The following is a 13,295-nucleotide window of genomic DNA, read 5'->3' as shown; positions in this document are numbered from 1 at the left end:
TGTCAGTTCAAAACTGCCTGGTCACGGCGCCAGGGCATTTTTATTTCTAGCTCTACAAAACTGTGAGGGAAAGCATTATGTTAAAATCTGTTCATAATAATAAATGCCTACATTGTATAGAATGACATTTGATTTTACCAGTGAATAAACAATTGCAGCATGCATGGTATCAGATCTGCAGTGTTCTGCTTAAATTTCAACCAAGATTGCCAATTGCATTGCAAAGTAACAGAGACAAGTTCGCACTTTTGAATGTTTTCACAGAAGGCTAAACTTTCCTCCATCCATCTGGACATAGAGCAGGTAAAAGTATGGGCATGGAGAACATGTAATTCCTTTCAATTGCCCTAATAAGAATGCACATCTACCAAATAACAATGTAATGAAGCGTACCCAGGCTCTCAGGCATTAAAGTCTGCAAATCCTGAAATATTTTGAAATCTGGCTTTATCTGTGTGGGTTTTTAGACCGTTTGCATTACCAGAAGTTCCACACAGAGGAAGATAGATACCTGACAGTTCAGATTTTTGTGTGAATTTGCAATTCTGTGAAACAGGTATCAGCAGAAACAGGGCCATCAGAAATGATACCTGAAACTGTAGTCAGCAGGTGTCAAAAGTCAGCTGTGTTTTGTCCAAATGCATATAACCCAGGTCCAGTCTTGTTCTTACACTTCTGAATAATCAGATGCACCAGCAGCTCTAAGTTGATGCTAGAAGACAGTTTTAGTACATTTGAAATTATACTGGCCTGAGGCAAAGCTGTGATACAAAAGCTGAACCCTTCAGGAGGTGCTGGAGATTAAAAGTCTTATTAAGAGTTTCTTTAAAGATGTTACAAAACTCAAAGCTCTGTATCTGGTTTAGTTAATTGCCTTGAACAATTAACACTATCAGGAGAACCTAACACTCAAAAAACCTGTCTAGAAGAAAATGGGCACTGATTAAACCAACATCAACTTTGGAACCCATAAAACCACTCTAGATAATTCATCAAAAGGAGGATAAACTCTAGCAAAGCAGTTGCTCATTTTCAGTTCAACATTTGGGTTGTTCTTGACGAGTCCAGCTGATCACCTGTCCCCTTCTAGTGCCCATTTTCAAAGCTGCCGAGCTCTTAACATTTTTGCTAAATTCCGAGTTTACCATGTTACTTAAGTTCTACTTTTAAAAGCAACTGTACCAGTATGTACATAATTGAAGGGATTAAGAAATACCTTATGGTAACATACTTTGCGCTAGAGTAGGAAATTATTCTTGAAAGAAATTCAACAATTATATTTTTCTTGGAGGTCTCTCTTGGTACATTGTAATCTCCATATTCTGCTTTATATCCCATCTGTCTTTATACATCTGTTGTCTCTTGCTCTGTACCACAAACTGTTTCAGGCAGTGAAGCATCTATTTTGTGTAACACACCTAGTTCCATGTGCTTTCATAGGACTAGAAGAAGCTAACCATTAAACAATAATACACTTTTCAAATAATAACAATAATAATAATAAAAAAAACTAGCTTACAAATTTATAACAAAAAACACCCAGAGTGGCTTATTTCAAAATGAACAGTGATAAAAATATAACCAAACTGTTCCTCAGAATGTATCATATTGTGTTGTATTTCATTGTTTTTTAAAAGGAATGCACAAAAGGTCAATGAATGTAGACAAATAATTTATTTTTTATTTGTTCATTATGTACACTTGGCATTTTGCAACACAGTCAAAGGGAAACAAATTAAGTGCAAAGCAAGATAAATACTATAGGTTGAATATATTTTAACACATTTCTGTCATCTCTGAATTAACAGACACTGACAATTCAGGGAGAACATTAATTTCAACTTTTTTATATTGCCAGTAATGGAGTAAACTGCACAACACAGTATTATAACATTTTAAATGATCCCACACAGCAGAAGAAAACAGGCTTAATTTGCTAAATAGAAATCACTGGTTAACTTTTAAAGACAAAAATTTATCATTGAGTTGGCAATATAAGGCATTAGATTATTTCTCTGTAATAAATGAAATCCTTCATGAATATAGGGCTAACATCTCTGTTTTGTGTATATGTGTGTGTTCAAGCCAACTCACACCTCATACCACAAAAACACGAGTCAAAGGTATTGAAAAAAGGAGGAGCCAGGTATCCTTGCCTGAGCTGCGTCTGCAAATGCACAGACACCTTTGGGTTTACACACACAAATAAGACACAGCAGCCAAACCTGAACAGAAGGAATACACCAATGTTATCTTGTGCTCACTCTCGGTCAAGGGGAACATGGAGCAGGGGAAAAACCCTGTTTTGAAATGTAATCAAGTACTTGCCTAAGTATAAAAGAAAAGCATGAGCCTCGGAGAGGAATATTCAAAACAAATAGACAGATGTTAAGATAAACACTGCTAGTACACTAAGAGGAGCACAAAACTAAGAGCAGGGCTAATTACTGAATGGGAGCACAGAAAACAGATTTGGGATCTAAGACAGCACATACAGAAAGAGCTCTTGGAACACTGACTATATTTAGGACTGCAATGCTGTAAAAGAGTGGATGTTAGCTTCGTGGGCCAATGCAGCTTAATATCAGGAAAACAGTCCTGAAAAACATATCCAAGAACTGCTGCCCTTCCCTCCAGCTTGCTTTTGTTACCCACTGCCTTCTCCATGCTTTAAATGGGCTCTTATTAGCCTTTCTAATCTGAACCTTCCAGCATCATTTTGGAAGGAAGGATCTTTGTTACGGTATTTATTGAAGTCAGTTAGGACCTGAATGTTCTCATATGTTCACAGAAGCGTTTTATACTTTGGGGCTTGAGCCACCATCATGAGGTGCAAATAAACAACCTCGCTTTGGACATTTTTGTGGCACAGTAATAAGATGAACTATGTAAAAATTAAGAAGCTTTGGATCACAATCAAGAGTGGCTATCCTCATTTATGCTAATTTGAATTAAAACATTTGCACAACCAACATGCTCCCACCTGCTGCTTGTTATTCTTTTAATTGAAGTTAAATGCCCCCTTCCTTCTGCTGGGTTTAATAGCCAAATTGGGAGGGTAAAAAAACCCTAAACAACCAAAAGGACAACTACTAGAAAACAAATAATTTTCTAGCTTTAACCAAGATATTTTGTAGGGAGCAATCCAATCCAGTTCAACTAACAGTGCAAAGCAAGTGGTGGCCTTTGGTAGAAGTAAATGAAGCTAGGGCACTAACAGAGCACCGAGGGGTAAACAACCTCTTACTCTGAATCCACTCATGCTAGCTTGCAACAGAAATTTGGTCTACACAGACCTCTGCTTTTCCAAAGGTCAGTTCAAGACTTCAGTTTAAGACAAATCTCCTGATGTGAATTACCCTATAGAAGAACCTATCTACCCAGTGATAGACCCTAGGAGACTAGTTTCCTAACTGTAGTACCTGTTCTAGATATTTAAAATGCAATTATATAAATATCCTCCAGCGACAGAAAATGCGCTTAGAGGCAATTAGCCCATTTGTCCTTCTCAACTTATCACAAGAAGCCATAACTTGCTTCTGGTGCAGCATGCACAGCACAGGTATTTACACAGTGTATGGACTATTCTCTCTATTGCTGCTCTTCCACCTTTTAAAGAAATTAGTTTTTTTAAAAGGTACCACAGTAGGAATTTCTTGTTACATTGCTCAAACTCCTATTGTTCTGGCAGAAAATGGAGTATGCTATTAAATCATAAATACAATGCAAGTATTTTGTTGTTGGTTATTTGATGGGGAGCAGGGAGAGACCTACTATATTTAAATGAATCCAGATGCTAGGTTTAGATATTTAAATGTGAAGGTCTGGAGATGCCCTTCCTTCTCATCTGCACATACAAATAAATGTGAGCAGGAAATTTCCTCAGGCAATTCACACACCTCACTTGCAGAGATCAGGCCAATATACACAACCCCCAACTCCATCATATGCCTGGCAAGAACAAGAATGCAAAATGCCACAAGATGCTGAAGAGCTGCAGTGGTTTTATGCTCACTAACATGATCCAGAAAGATCACCATCACATAGATTTCATTATGACAGCTGAAGGGCACCTGTAATTGCCTGTAAGTCAAAGTTCAATCAGAAAGTGCAAGGTCTCCCTGTAAATATCAAATATTCAAAAAATGGATATTCCTTGTTATTTTAATTTACTGTTACTAATATTCCAAAATAACTTCAAGCATAGACTAGCCATTAATTTCCAAATCACAACCAAACCAGCTATTTTTAATTCACGTCTGTTCACTTCAGAACAGTGGGTAGGTGCAGAAATCTGTGGCACTGCCCTGAAGACATATCTAGAGAGACCAAGGTCTGATAAAAGGGAACCCATCTCCTGATAGTGAGCAGAGACAACAACTCTTGACAATGGTAAAATAGTAAGTAAAAATAATAATAAAAAGATGGGAATTCACCATAACTATATATTGTATCTCCATAAAACACTCAAGACATCTCAGTGTTTTGTGAATTTGGTACTCTTTTTCACATGAATTCAAATGTTCATGTTTGATACTATGAACAGGTAACTGCTGTAGTCAGTTTCCAATAGAGTAAGCAGGAATAACTGGCACCTAAACCACGGCAATCTCAATTCAGTGTAAGGTTTACATAAACACATACTAAAGATACACAAACTAAACTGTTCCTAGTGTATCATAGTCAACTCAGTTTCTAACCAGAAACTATTGCCAGAGCCCAAGAATAGGGGTTTTTTTCTTAGTCCTTGGTGTAACTTTCAGATTTTGGAGGGACAATCATACTTCCATAAACCAATTGAGTATTTCATATGTTACAGGACTGCATGTTGAAAACATTACCAAAATCTTATTTCAGTAAGTTGCATTCAGATTTTCCTGTTAACTTAAACTGAGAGAAATGTTACTTCTCCTAAAATAACAACAAAGGAAATGTACAAGATTATTTTGTCTGTTCTCAGTATCACAAGTTCTTTATGATACGTATTCTTTCTTTTCAGCCCTCCCTACCTTCTTCAGCAATCAGTATGCCAAAGCAAAGAAACCAACCACAGGAATATCTCAGATCATTGAACAAAGAATGGACTAGGTTGGAAAGGGACCTCTGGAGGTCATCTAGTCCAGCCTCCACCTGCTCAAGTAGGGCCACCTGGTCAGTTGCCCAGGATGATGAGTATCTCCAGGGATGGAGACTCAACAAGCTCTGTGGGCAACCTGTGCCATAAAATGTGTCATGCTGTGTGTTTCACTTTGTGCCCAGTGCCTCTTGTCCTGTCCATGGGCATCACCGAGAAGAATCTAGTTCCCCGTTCATTCTTCCCCTCATCAGGTATTCCTACACATGGGTTAGATTTCCCTTGAGCATTCTCTTCACCAGAGACTTCACTTTACCATTTTTACCCCTGAACTGCAGCTTATTTGTCCTCTGAAAAGGACCAGTTGCAAAAAACCTGAGCAATTAAGTCTTACATGCACTTGTGTGTACATGCATGAAATAGTTTTATTAAATAATAAAAAACATAGCTGGGCAGTGGTAGGCAAAGAAAAAATATTTTTATGTAGTTGATAAAAATGAAACAAAGAGATACCATGACTACCTGCACAAACATGTACATGAAAGGTCAATATTAAGAGCATCTAAATGCTAAATCTTGATTTAGAAGTATGAGCATGTGATATTACGTGGAAAGCTATGTTTCTGGGAAAGATAACAGCTGATCTGGAGCAAGGCACTTAATTTCCTCACATCTATAAATAGCTCTGGCTACCTTCCATGAGTTTGCAGAGAAATGTGGGTAAGTCCCCTTCTTTTCTCAGCCTTCTTGATATATGCATTTCTTCAGAATCCAAGGAAAATGAGTTTTCAAATAGTTGAGGGTATTTTTTTAAATTTTATTTTTAGAAAAGGTGAACAAAATATGCAAGAGAAAACTTCATTCTTCACAATGGATACCCTTCAATTTAGGACATCTGTCCTAACTGTGTCATTTACCACTCTTAAATGAAAACAAGACAGGGAGAAACCAGAGCTCTGTAACTTGAAAGTAACAATATTTAGAACATTAGCTGAAAAGGAAAATCTCACCACTGCCTCCTATTACAGAGGCTGAATCTTCTTAAAGAGACTTCTCCTGCTGATGCCCTTCTCTGAAGCTCATCAGGATCTGTAACATGCAAAACTCGTATCTCAGTCCTTTCAAATGTCAGTTACCCCAACTTGTCCTGTGCCTGGTAACATTTAATAAAGAGCACCTTCTTGCATTTCATTATCAAGTCAGAAATCTAAAAATCAAAGAAATCATCATCTCAGTGAAGGACTAATGCCTTCATTTGGGAAAAAAATGTTGACTGCATCTGACACAGCATGTGCAGATACATTAAACCAGGGATTTCTAGTCTAGTAATTTCAAAAGCTACAACTCATAGAATCATTGTTAAAGAGCAATAATGAACATGTAAATCATAGATATATAAATTGCTCCCATAGTCCTCACAATAAAATGCTACATTTTATCTAGTTTTGTAAATTTAGCAGTCCTGCAGATATGACATAGGAAATATATCCCATAAGATGCAATAAGTACACACAGTAAGAAGCAGGACTTGGCACACAATTTTTGCAAATGCACAGTGGGTGACATTTCTGATGATAATAGAGCAGTTAAACTACTCAGTCTTAATTATAGCAATATGAAAGATTATCAAAATAGTGGCAATACATTAATTATGTTTGTCTGTTCATTTCATGCATTTACTGAACTATACATACAACCAGTTAGGTACATGAGATTTTGAAACAGGGAAAGGGGACGCATTTCAAAAAAAAAAACCAAAACCAAAACCAAAAAGCAAACAAGCTAACAAAATAAAACAAATTACATACCACAGGCACTGGCAAGGGGCAGAAGGAGATCCTGGCATTAAGAAAACTTCTCAAGTTGTCAGAATTGCTTTTATTTGCTTCTTTCTGGATGGAATTTGGAGGGGTTTAAGGTTTAGGGATGGATGTTTTTTCAGTCTTGTTTTTCAAGACAGGTAGTACCAGCACTGGATGGAATTAATCTCAGTTTAGTATCTAACTTGAGCTAAATCACAGCTTCCACAGTCTCCAGAGGGGCTCTCTAGAACATGATTCATTCTACTTTCCTTAGATGTCTGTCTTAGGAGATTAATAACTCTCTAGAGGTGCCCAGATTCCTCTCTTGAAGTAGATGTCTAACTTTCAGAGAATTAACATCCAGTGAGATGGATTCTACTCACTGTGTACCATGATTACTGGACATACTGTATCTGGAAAACTTAGCATAAGAGCTCTAAGGAAATACAAGGGTTTTGGTAGGTTTTGGTTGGTTTTTTTAGGGTTTTTTGTTTGAAACTTGGACCTCCAAGTGAGTGGGGAATTATAAGGTCCAAACTCCTATGCAACACTGTTCTACAAAAGTCATCTTCACTAATGGACTTAATCAGGTGCACAATTTAAAGAAGAGAAACCCCATCCATTTCCATAGAGCTACGTAGTGAGACTGCTCAAAATTATGAATACAAGATCGCTACTGAATTAAAGCCTAGAAGAGCTGAGAAGATGCTTTAAATGGTAAAGTTATCATACTAGTTATTAAAAATACCCAAGGAATGACATCTTTACCTACAGGCCATCCCACATCAATTTCATACAGAGGGTATGGAAGCCCCCCTTTAATTTAAGAACAGGAGCAATTCAGAGCAGACCTCTTTTTTCAAACATGTTAGCCATGTTTTTGTAACATTTGTTGCCAAAGCACATCTTTTACAAAACTTCAGAAAGACATATAGTCAAACAACAGGATTAAAAAAAGGAATATGCAAAATTTAGATAACATGACTGAGGGACAGTCTAGTGATGCAGATGACAACCCAATTCAAAAGCAATTGAATTCCTTCAAAGGAAGAATTGATATAATTCATTTTGGATTAAATGAAACTAGAATATCAGTTTCCCTCTATACGACTGCTTCACAAGGAGACAGTCCACAGTAGTTATCAGACTCTGCATTCACTCTTCATACCCTGTAACACCTCTCACCAGCAGACAAACAAAAGGCACTTTGGCAAAACAACATTGGAAATCTAGCACATCTCCTGTCCAGGCTTTTCCTGATGCATGGGTGGAGAGGAACTCAGTCTCCAAGTACAGTAAAGCAACAGTTGAAAGCAGAACTGCTATGAAACATCTTTTGCTATCACAATCACTTCACAAAAGTAATTCCTACACGAAAAACTTTGAGAGTTATACATATATGTTTACATATGTACACACATCCAAAAAAATTAATGCATACACACAAACATATGTGTGTGTATATATATAATTTATGCGCACATATGTATAAATAAATAGACAAGTATAAGATAGCAGAACTAGAGACAGCCACCTATTCTTGCTTCTTTGTGATGTATAAGGAAGGTCTAAAATCAGGTTCTTTTCTTCATCCTACAAGTATTACAAATGTCAAGTCTGGTCTAACCTTGTTTTGCTGGAAGACTTCTTGTTATAAGGCCATAGTTAAAAGAGCTTACTCTCTGACTGAAGGTTGAAGTCTACAACTATAGGTGGAAGTCATTACCAATCATTTCCCAGCCCTCTGAAATAATTATATGTGGGCAATAGCTAAGTTTTAAACAATCCAAATAAAAAGTAGACTTCAATTTATCATCCAAGTGACAACACAGAATTCCTGAAAAAAAGAATTTAAAACAGAGGGTTCAACATAAAAAAGAAAAAAATCCTTAAGTATGAAGAAAACGTCAATTTAAACCTTCTTTACGCTACCTAAAAAGCAACAGAGAATGAAATTTTTTATTTGTACATGATTACAAAAACAGTTATTTGATTCACTGATGAGAAGTTAAAGTGTATTATCTACCAAGTTTACCAGTTTGAAGGCACAATGGCTATCATTTCATCCACATCTCATTCTATTTACAGTGAAAAACAAACAAAAAGGATTTCTACACAAAATAAAGGAGATAAACACAGAACAACCCCTGAGAAGTGAAATTTTACAACAAAAACATTTGTTTTGAAACTCTGTAAACTCCCATTATCTGAACCTGTGTTCTCCTGTAACTAGAATAATAATGTTTAATACTCAATTACAATGAAAAATATAGATTAAAAAAAGTTTAAAGTTCCCAGAAAAATAAATGATTGAGAGAAATGAGGTCTCACAAACAATCACACCAAAGCTGACATCTGTCAGTGCAGAAAAAAAAGTAAATCAATCTAAAGTTCTCTGTCAATGTCCAGATTTCTAAAGAAGAAAAAAATGGAATGGCATAATCTAGTTGGAAATCCCATAGTGCTATCTGTGTGGAGGAAAAAAACCAAAAAGCCAACTGTGCATGCCCTTCTTTGGATCTGGAATTCCCCAGAGATTCAGCAAAATTTAAAAATCTGAAGAACTAGGTCTTTCAATACAATCAGATAAATGTTCTGCAGCTGTTTCATGACATGGTTTGTATAGTATTGGCACCAGCACAAAGAGTTCAAAGCAGTCATTCAGGAGTCACAGAGATTGTCAGATTTTTAATGATTTGCAGCAGTCCTCCAGTAGCAGTTGGTTATTTACTGCATGAACTGAAGTGTTCTTTGTCATTGATCTTCAGTACAATACTGTACTTCTCCCAGACAAAGTATTTTTCTTCTTATTCCAGTAGGTAATAAGTGCCATCAACACAAGAATAACAGAACCAGTATCAAATGACAGCCTATATTTTATGGTCCAAATTCATCAACAATGGCTAAAAACGTAAAATTCTAAACTGAAGCTGTACATAGCAACATAGTCTAGCAGTGGTATTCAAGAGAAAAAAAGAGAAAAGCTTCATCCAAGAAAGTGCAAAAGGAAGAAACTTCCAGAAACTGTCCATCAACACAGTTTTCCTTCTCCAGAGGCTAAGCAGTCTTAGAGAGTGCAATAGTACTTTGAGCTAATCTCCTCTTAAAAAAAAACAAAACAAAAACCCCAAACAAAACAAATCCAGTACCAAGGTTTGGTGATCATAAAACCATCAAATCATATTGCCCTTGTTTCAAGTCCACTATATTTTCATTGCTGTTTTACTGAACAAAGATGTTTGTTTTTACACCTGACAGCAGATTTGATGCCAGTGAAAGGGACAGCTGATAATGCATTACCTTAAGTTCTACTTTTCATGGTACTCTGCACAATAACCAGATGTATCATAAATCAATCTTGACCATGACAGAAATTTGAAAAAGAAAACTACTCTGGAGTTTTCTACACATTACCAGTTACAACATTAAATACCTGGCTTAAAATTTGTATCTCAATACCAAGTAGCAGCTGTCAATTTTGTCTTTCATTTCTGCTCTAAATTCAGGTGGTTCAGACTCCTGCATTTATCAGTTGTGTTGCTTAGGCTGGACTGCAAAACATCATTACATCTTTTTCAGGTGAAGCAAGGGAGAAAAATGTATCAGATACAATTCATTCCCAAAACTCAAAGAAAACAAAGTGCCTTTTCTATCTGTTCTTATACACACTTAAACTAGTTTTCAAATAACTAATTATAGGCCAGATCATAAAATCTTATGCTGCAGGCCAAACTAGAATGCTACAATATCCGTGTATGTATATACAAATACATACGTATACACACACAAACACATGAAAAGGAAGCACCCATATTTTCCTTACTGCTAAATATTGAACTGCTGTTTTCACCTGCATATTACAGTGTATTGTGTGTAACATCCTGTAAAGGGACATTTAAGAAGACATTCATTTGCTTCTCATTAAAGCCAGACATATGGCCAGTATTTAAAAACATGCAGTGCCACCAACTAACAGAGTAAAGTAATTCTTAGATACAATATCAACTTTAAGAAACATAATACATTTAAATGTATTTTACCCATTTGTGTAGATACTTAATAGTTTCCACTATTTCATAGCAGATTTATATTCTCCTTAAAAAAAAGTCAGCACAAATTTACAAGAAAACAACTCTGCCAAACAAGTTCCACAGCAGCATATGTAGGGAGTCACTGGGTGAAACTCTTTTTTATGAACACATTAGGAAAGTTGGCATTCAGTTCTAGCACAACTCTATTATCGATCTGTGAACAGAAGGACACATCCAGTAAAGAAAGATCTTTACAAGACTCCAGCAATTTTCTTAAAGATGCAGGGCTCACCATCCTTGTTCCTGTTCAAAAACAAAACAAAACAGAAATGTAAAGTTACCAAGAATAGTGGGGTTTTTTATAAAGCTGTTAATACTGTGTCATGAAAAAATGCTACTACAACACAACCTTTATCTAGATTACTTCAATTAGTTTTCCAATTAAAAGCTTTTCCAAGACCATGCAGAACTTTTGTATTTAAAAATCCTGTTGTATTTTCTTGACTTAAGTCACCATCCTTTTCTGCTGGGGAGTAACTTTACAGCTTCAGGGGGAATGAATCTCTTACTACAGAAGCAAAGTACCCAGAGCCACAAGACCTCCCAGTGACCAGATGCTGGGCTTGGGCAGCCACACGGAATGCTGCAGTCATGCTCTCATGACTCTCCTGTTGAGTGCACTGAGCAGCAGCACAGCAGACAAATGATCAGGGGCTACTCCAATTCCAAAGGCACCAGCAAGGCTTCCAGGGCTCTGGAGAGAGTGTGGGTATCACACACATGCAGGGGCAGTTGTTCAAGAGACTGCTGATCATACCTACGTGTATGTATAAAACACACTATTTAAAGCCTGCTAAAAACAAGATCACAGTGACTGAACTCCCAAGTGTCACCACAGGGTCAGATCAAGCACAGGATTCAGAGAGAAACCAAATAAATAGATGTTTATAAACTCAAGTCCACACACCCCTTACAGCTGATGGACATCCAAGTCAGCGCAGTCCATGGTGCTTTGGCACATGATTCATCTGGCTGGGCACTGGCGTGTGACTCAGTGGCCCTTGGGGACCTTACACCGTGTAGGACATCCACCCACAGCTGGCAAACAGGACACTGGACCCAGAGGAGGAGATTCATGCCTTACAGGAAAGGCTGGAAGCCTAGCAGGTTACTCTAGGCAAGTGAACTGAGCCTGGATGACTACAGTGGGCTAAAGTGCTCATCAAGCTTTCCCTCTAGAGAGTCTATATATCCAAGACTACTGCAGAAAACTGCTGGCAGACACTTCAACTCACACAGCTCCATCTTGAGCTAACTAGCACCCCAAAAAGCCATCTAGTGCAGGATCTTGTCTAGGGCCTGGGCCAATAATGTTCCCCACCCTCCTTACCTCCCCTGCAAAAGAAGTGGCAGATTTTTTGAAGAAGCTTTTCCCTGGTGAACCTTCTCAATTGCCAAAAATTATAATTTTAGGGTTTTCTAAAGCTATCTTTCATGAATTCTACTGCTTTTCTGAATTTTTTCATACTTACAGCCCCTTCACAAGTTCCACGTTTTATCTACACAATGTCAAAAAAAAAAAAAGGAACAAAACCTCCAGCCTGTTAATTGCACTAATTAAGGTGGAATGAAAGAAGCAGTGAGATCATTCCCAGTTCACTATTTCTAAATAATTCATACTCCTATGGACATCTCTTCTGCTCCTTCAAGGCCAACTGTTTTCCAGACTCCCTGGCATCTCAAAATGACCCCTGTTGCTTCTGTACTAATTCAGTACTTTTGAAACCGGATGACCAGAACAACACAGTGCACCAAGCACACAGTCAGTAATTATACAGTAAAGCTTTACAGTGTTTTCTCCATTTCTTGTCTAAGAAACCCTAATCTTCTCTATTCCTGTTAGAATGATGCTGGGCAATGAGCTGATGTTTTCCAAAAATGGTCCACAGGATCTCTTTCCAACAAAAAAGCAGCCAACATAAACCCAGACCCCCATATGTTTAGTTAATGTTATTTTTCCCCATGCGACTACTTTGTACTTGATTCAGTGTTTTCCTCCTGCTTTATCACCTGTTTAGTAACTTACTAACTTAATCACAAGATCATTCTGCCACTTTTCAGTGCTAAGTTCTTCAGTCTAAAATTTTTCTACCCTGAATATCTGCGTATTACCCTCTGGCATTATTCACCCCTCTGACTGGATTACTTATCAGCAGATCAGGAGACCCTTGGTGACCACAGTAGTGACATAACTTCACTGTGAAATGAGATGATACATTCTTGTCCTCTGCTGTCTCTGAAACATTCACAATCCAGGAGAAGACAGCTAAGTTACAAAAGCAGCACAACCTTGGCTAGAACTTTTGAAAATCCAATCCTCTATGAGTT

At 37.3% G+C, this 13,295-nt stretch overlaps 1 protein-coding gene across 1 annotated transcript in view; it reads right to left on the bottom strand.

The window, feature by feature from the left end:
- Positions 1-1,655: 1,655 nt before the first annotated feature.
- FBXL4 (F-box and leucine rich repeat protein 4) overlaps positions 1,656-13,295 on the bottom strand; it is a 63,255-nt gene continuing 51,615 nt past the window's right edge. Inside the window, exon 9 of the mRNA XM_085056293.1 lies at positions 1,656-11,210. Coding sequence (XP_084912419.1) covers positions 11,047-11,210 — 164 coding nt within the window. The 3' untranslated portion in view covers positions 1,656-11,046. The remainder of the gene's footprint in view (positions 11,211-13,295) is intronic.

This window comes from Lichenostomus cassidix, chromosome 3 (assembly GCF_008360975.1).
Source record: "Lichenostomus cassidix isolate B80296 chromosome 3, HeHo_3.0, whole genome shotgun sequence".
NCBI lineage: Eukaryota > Metazoa > Chordata > Aves > Passeriformes > Meliphagidae > Lichenostomus > Lichenostomus cassidix.
This window is presented reverse-complemented; position numbering and strand designations above follow the sequence as displayed.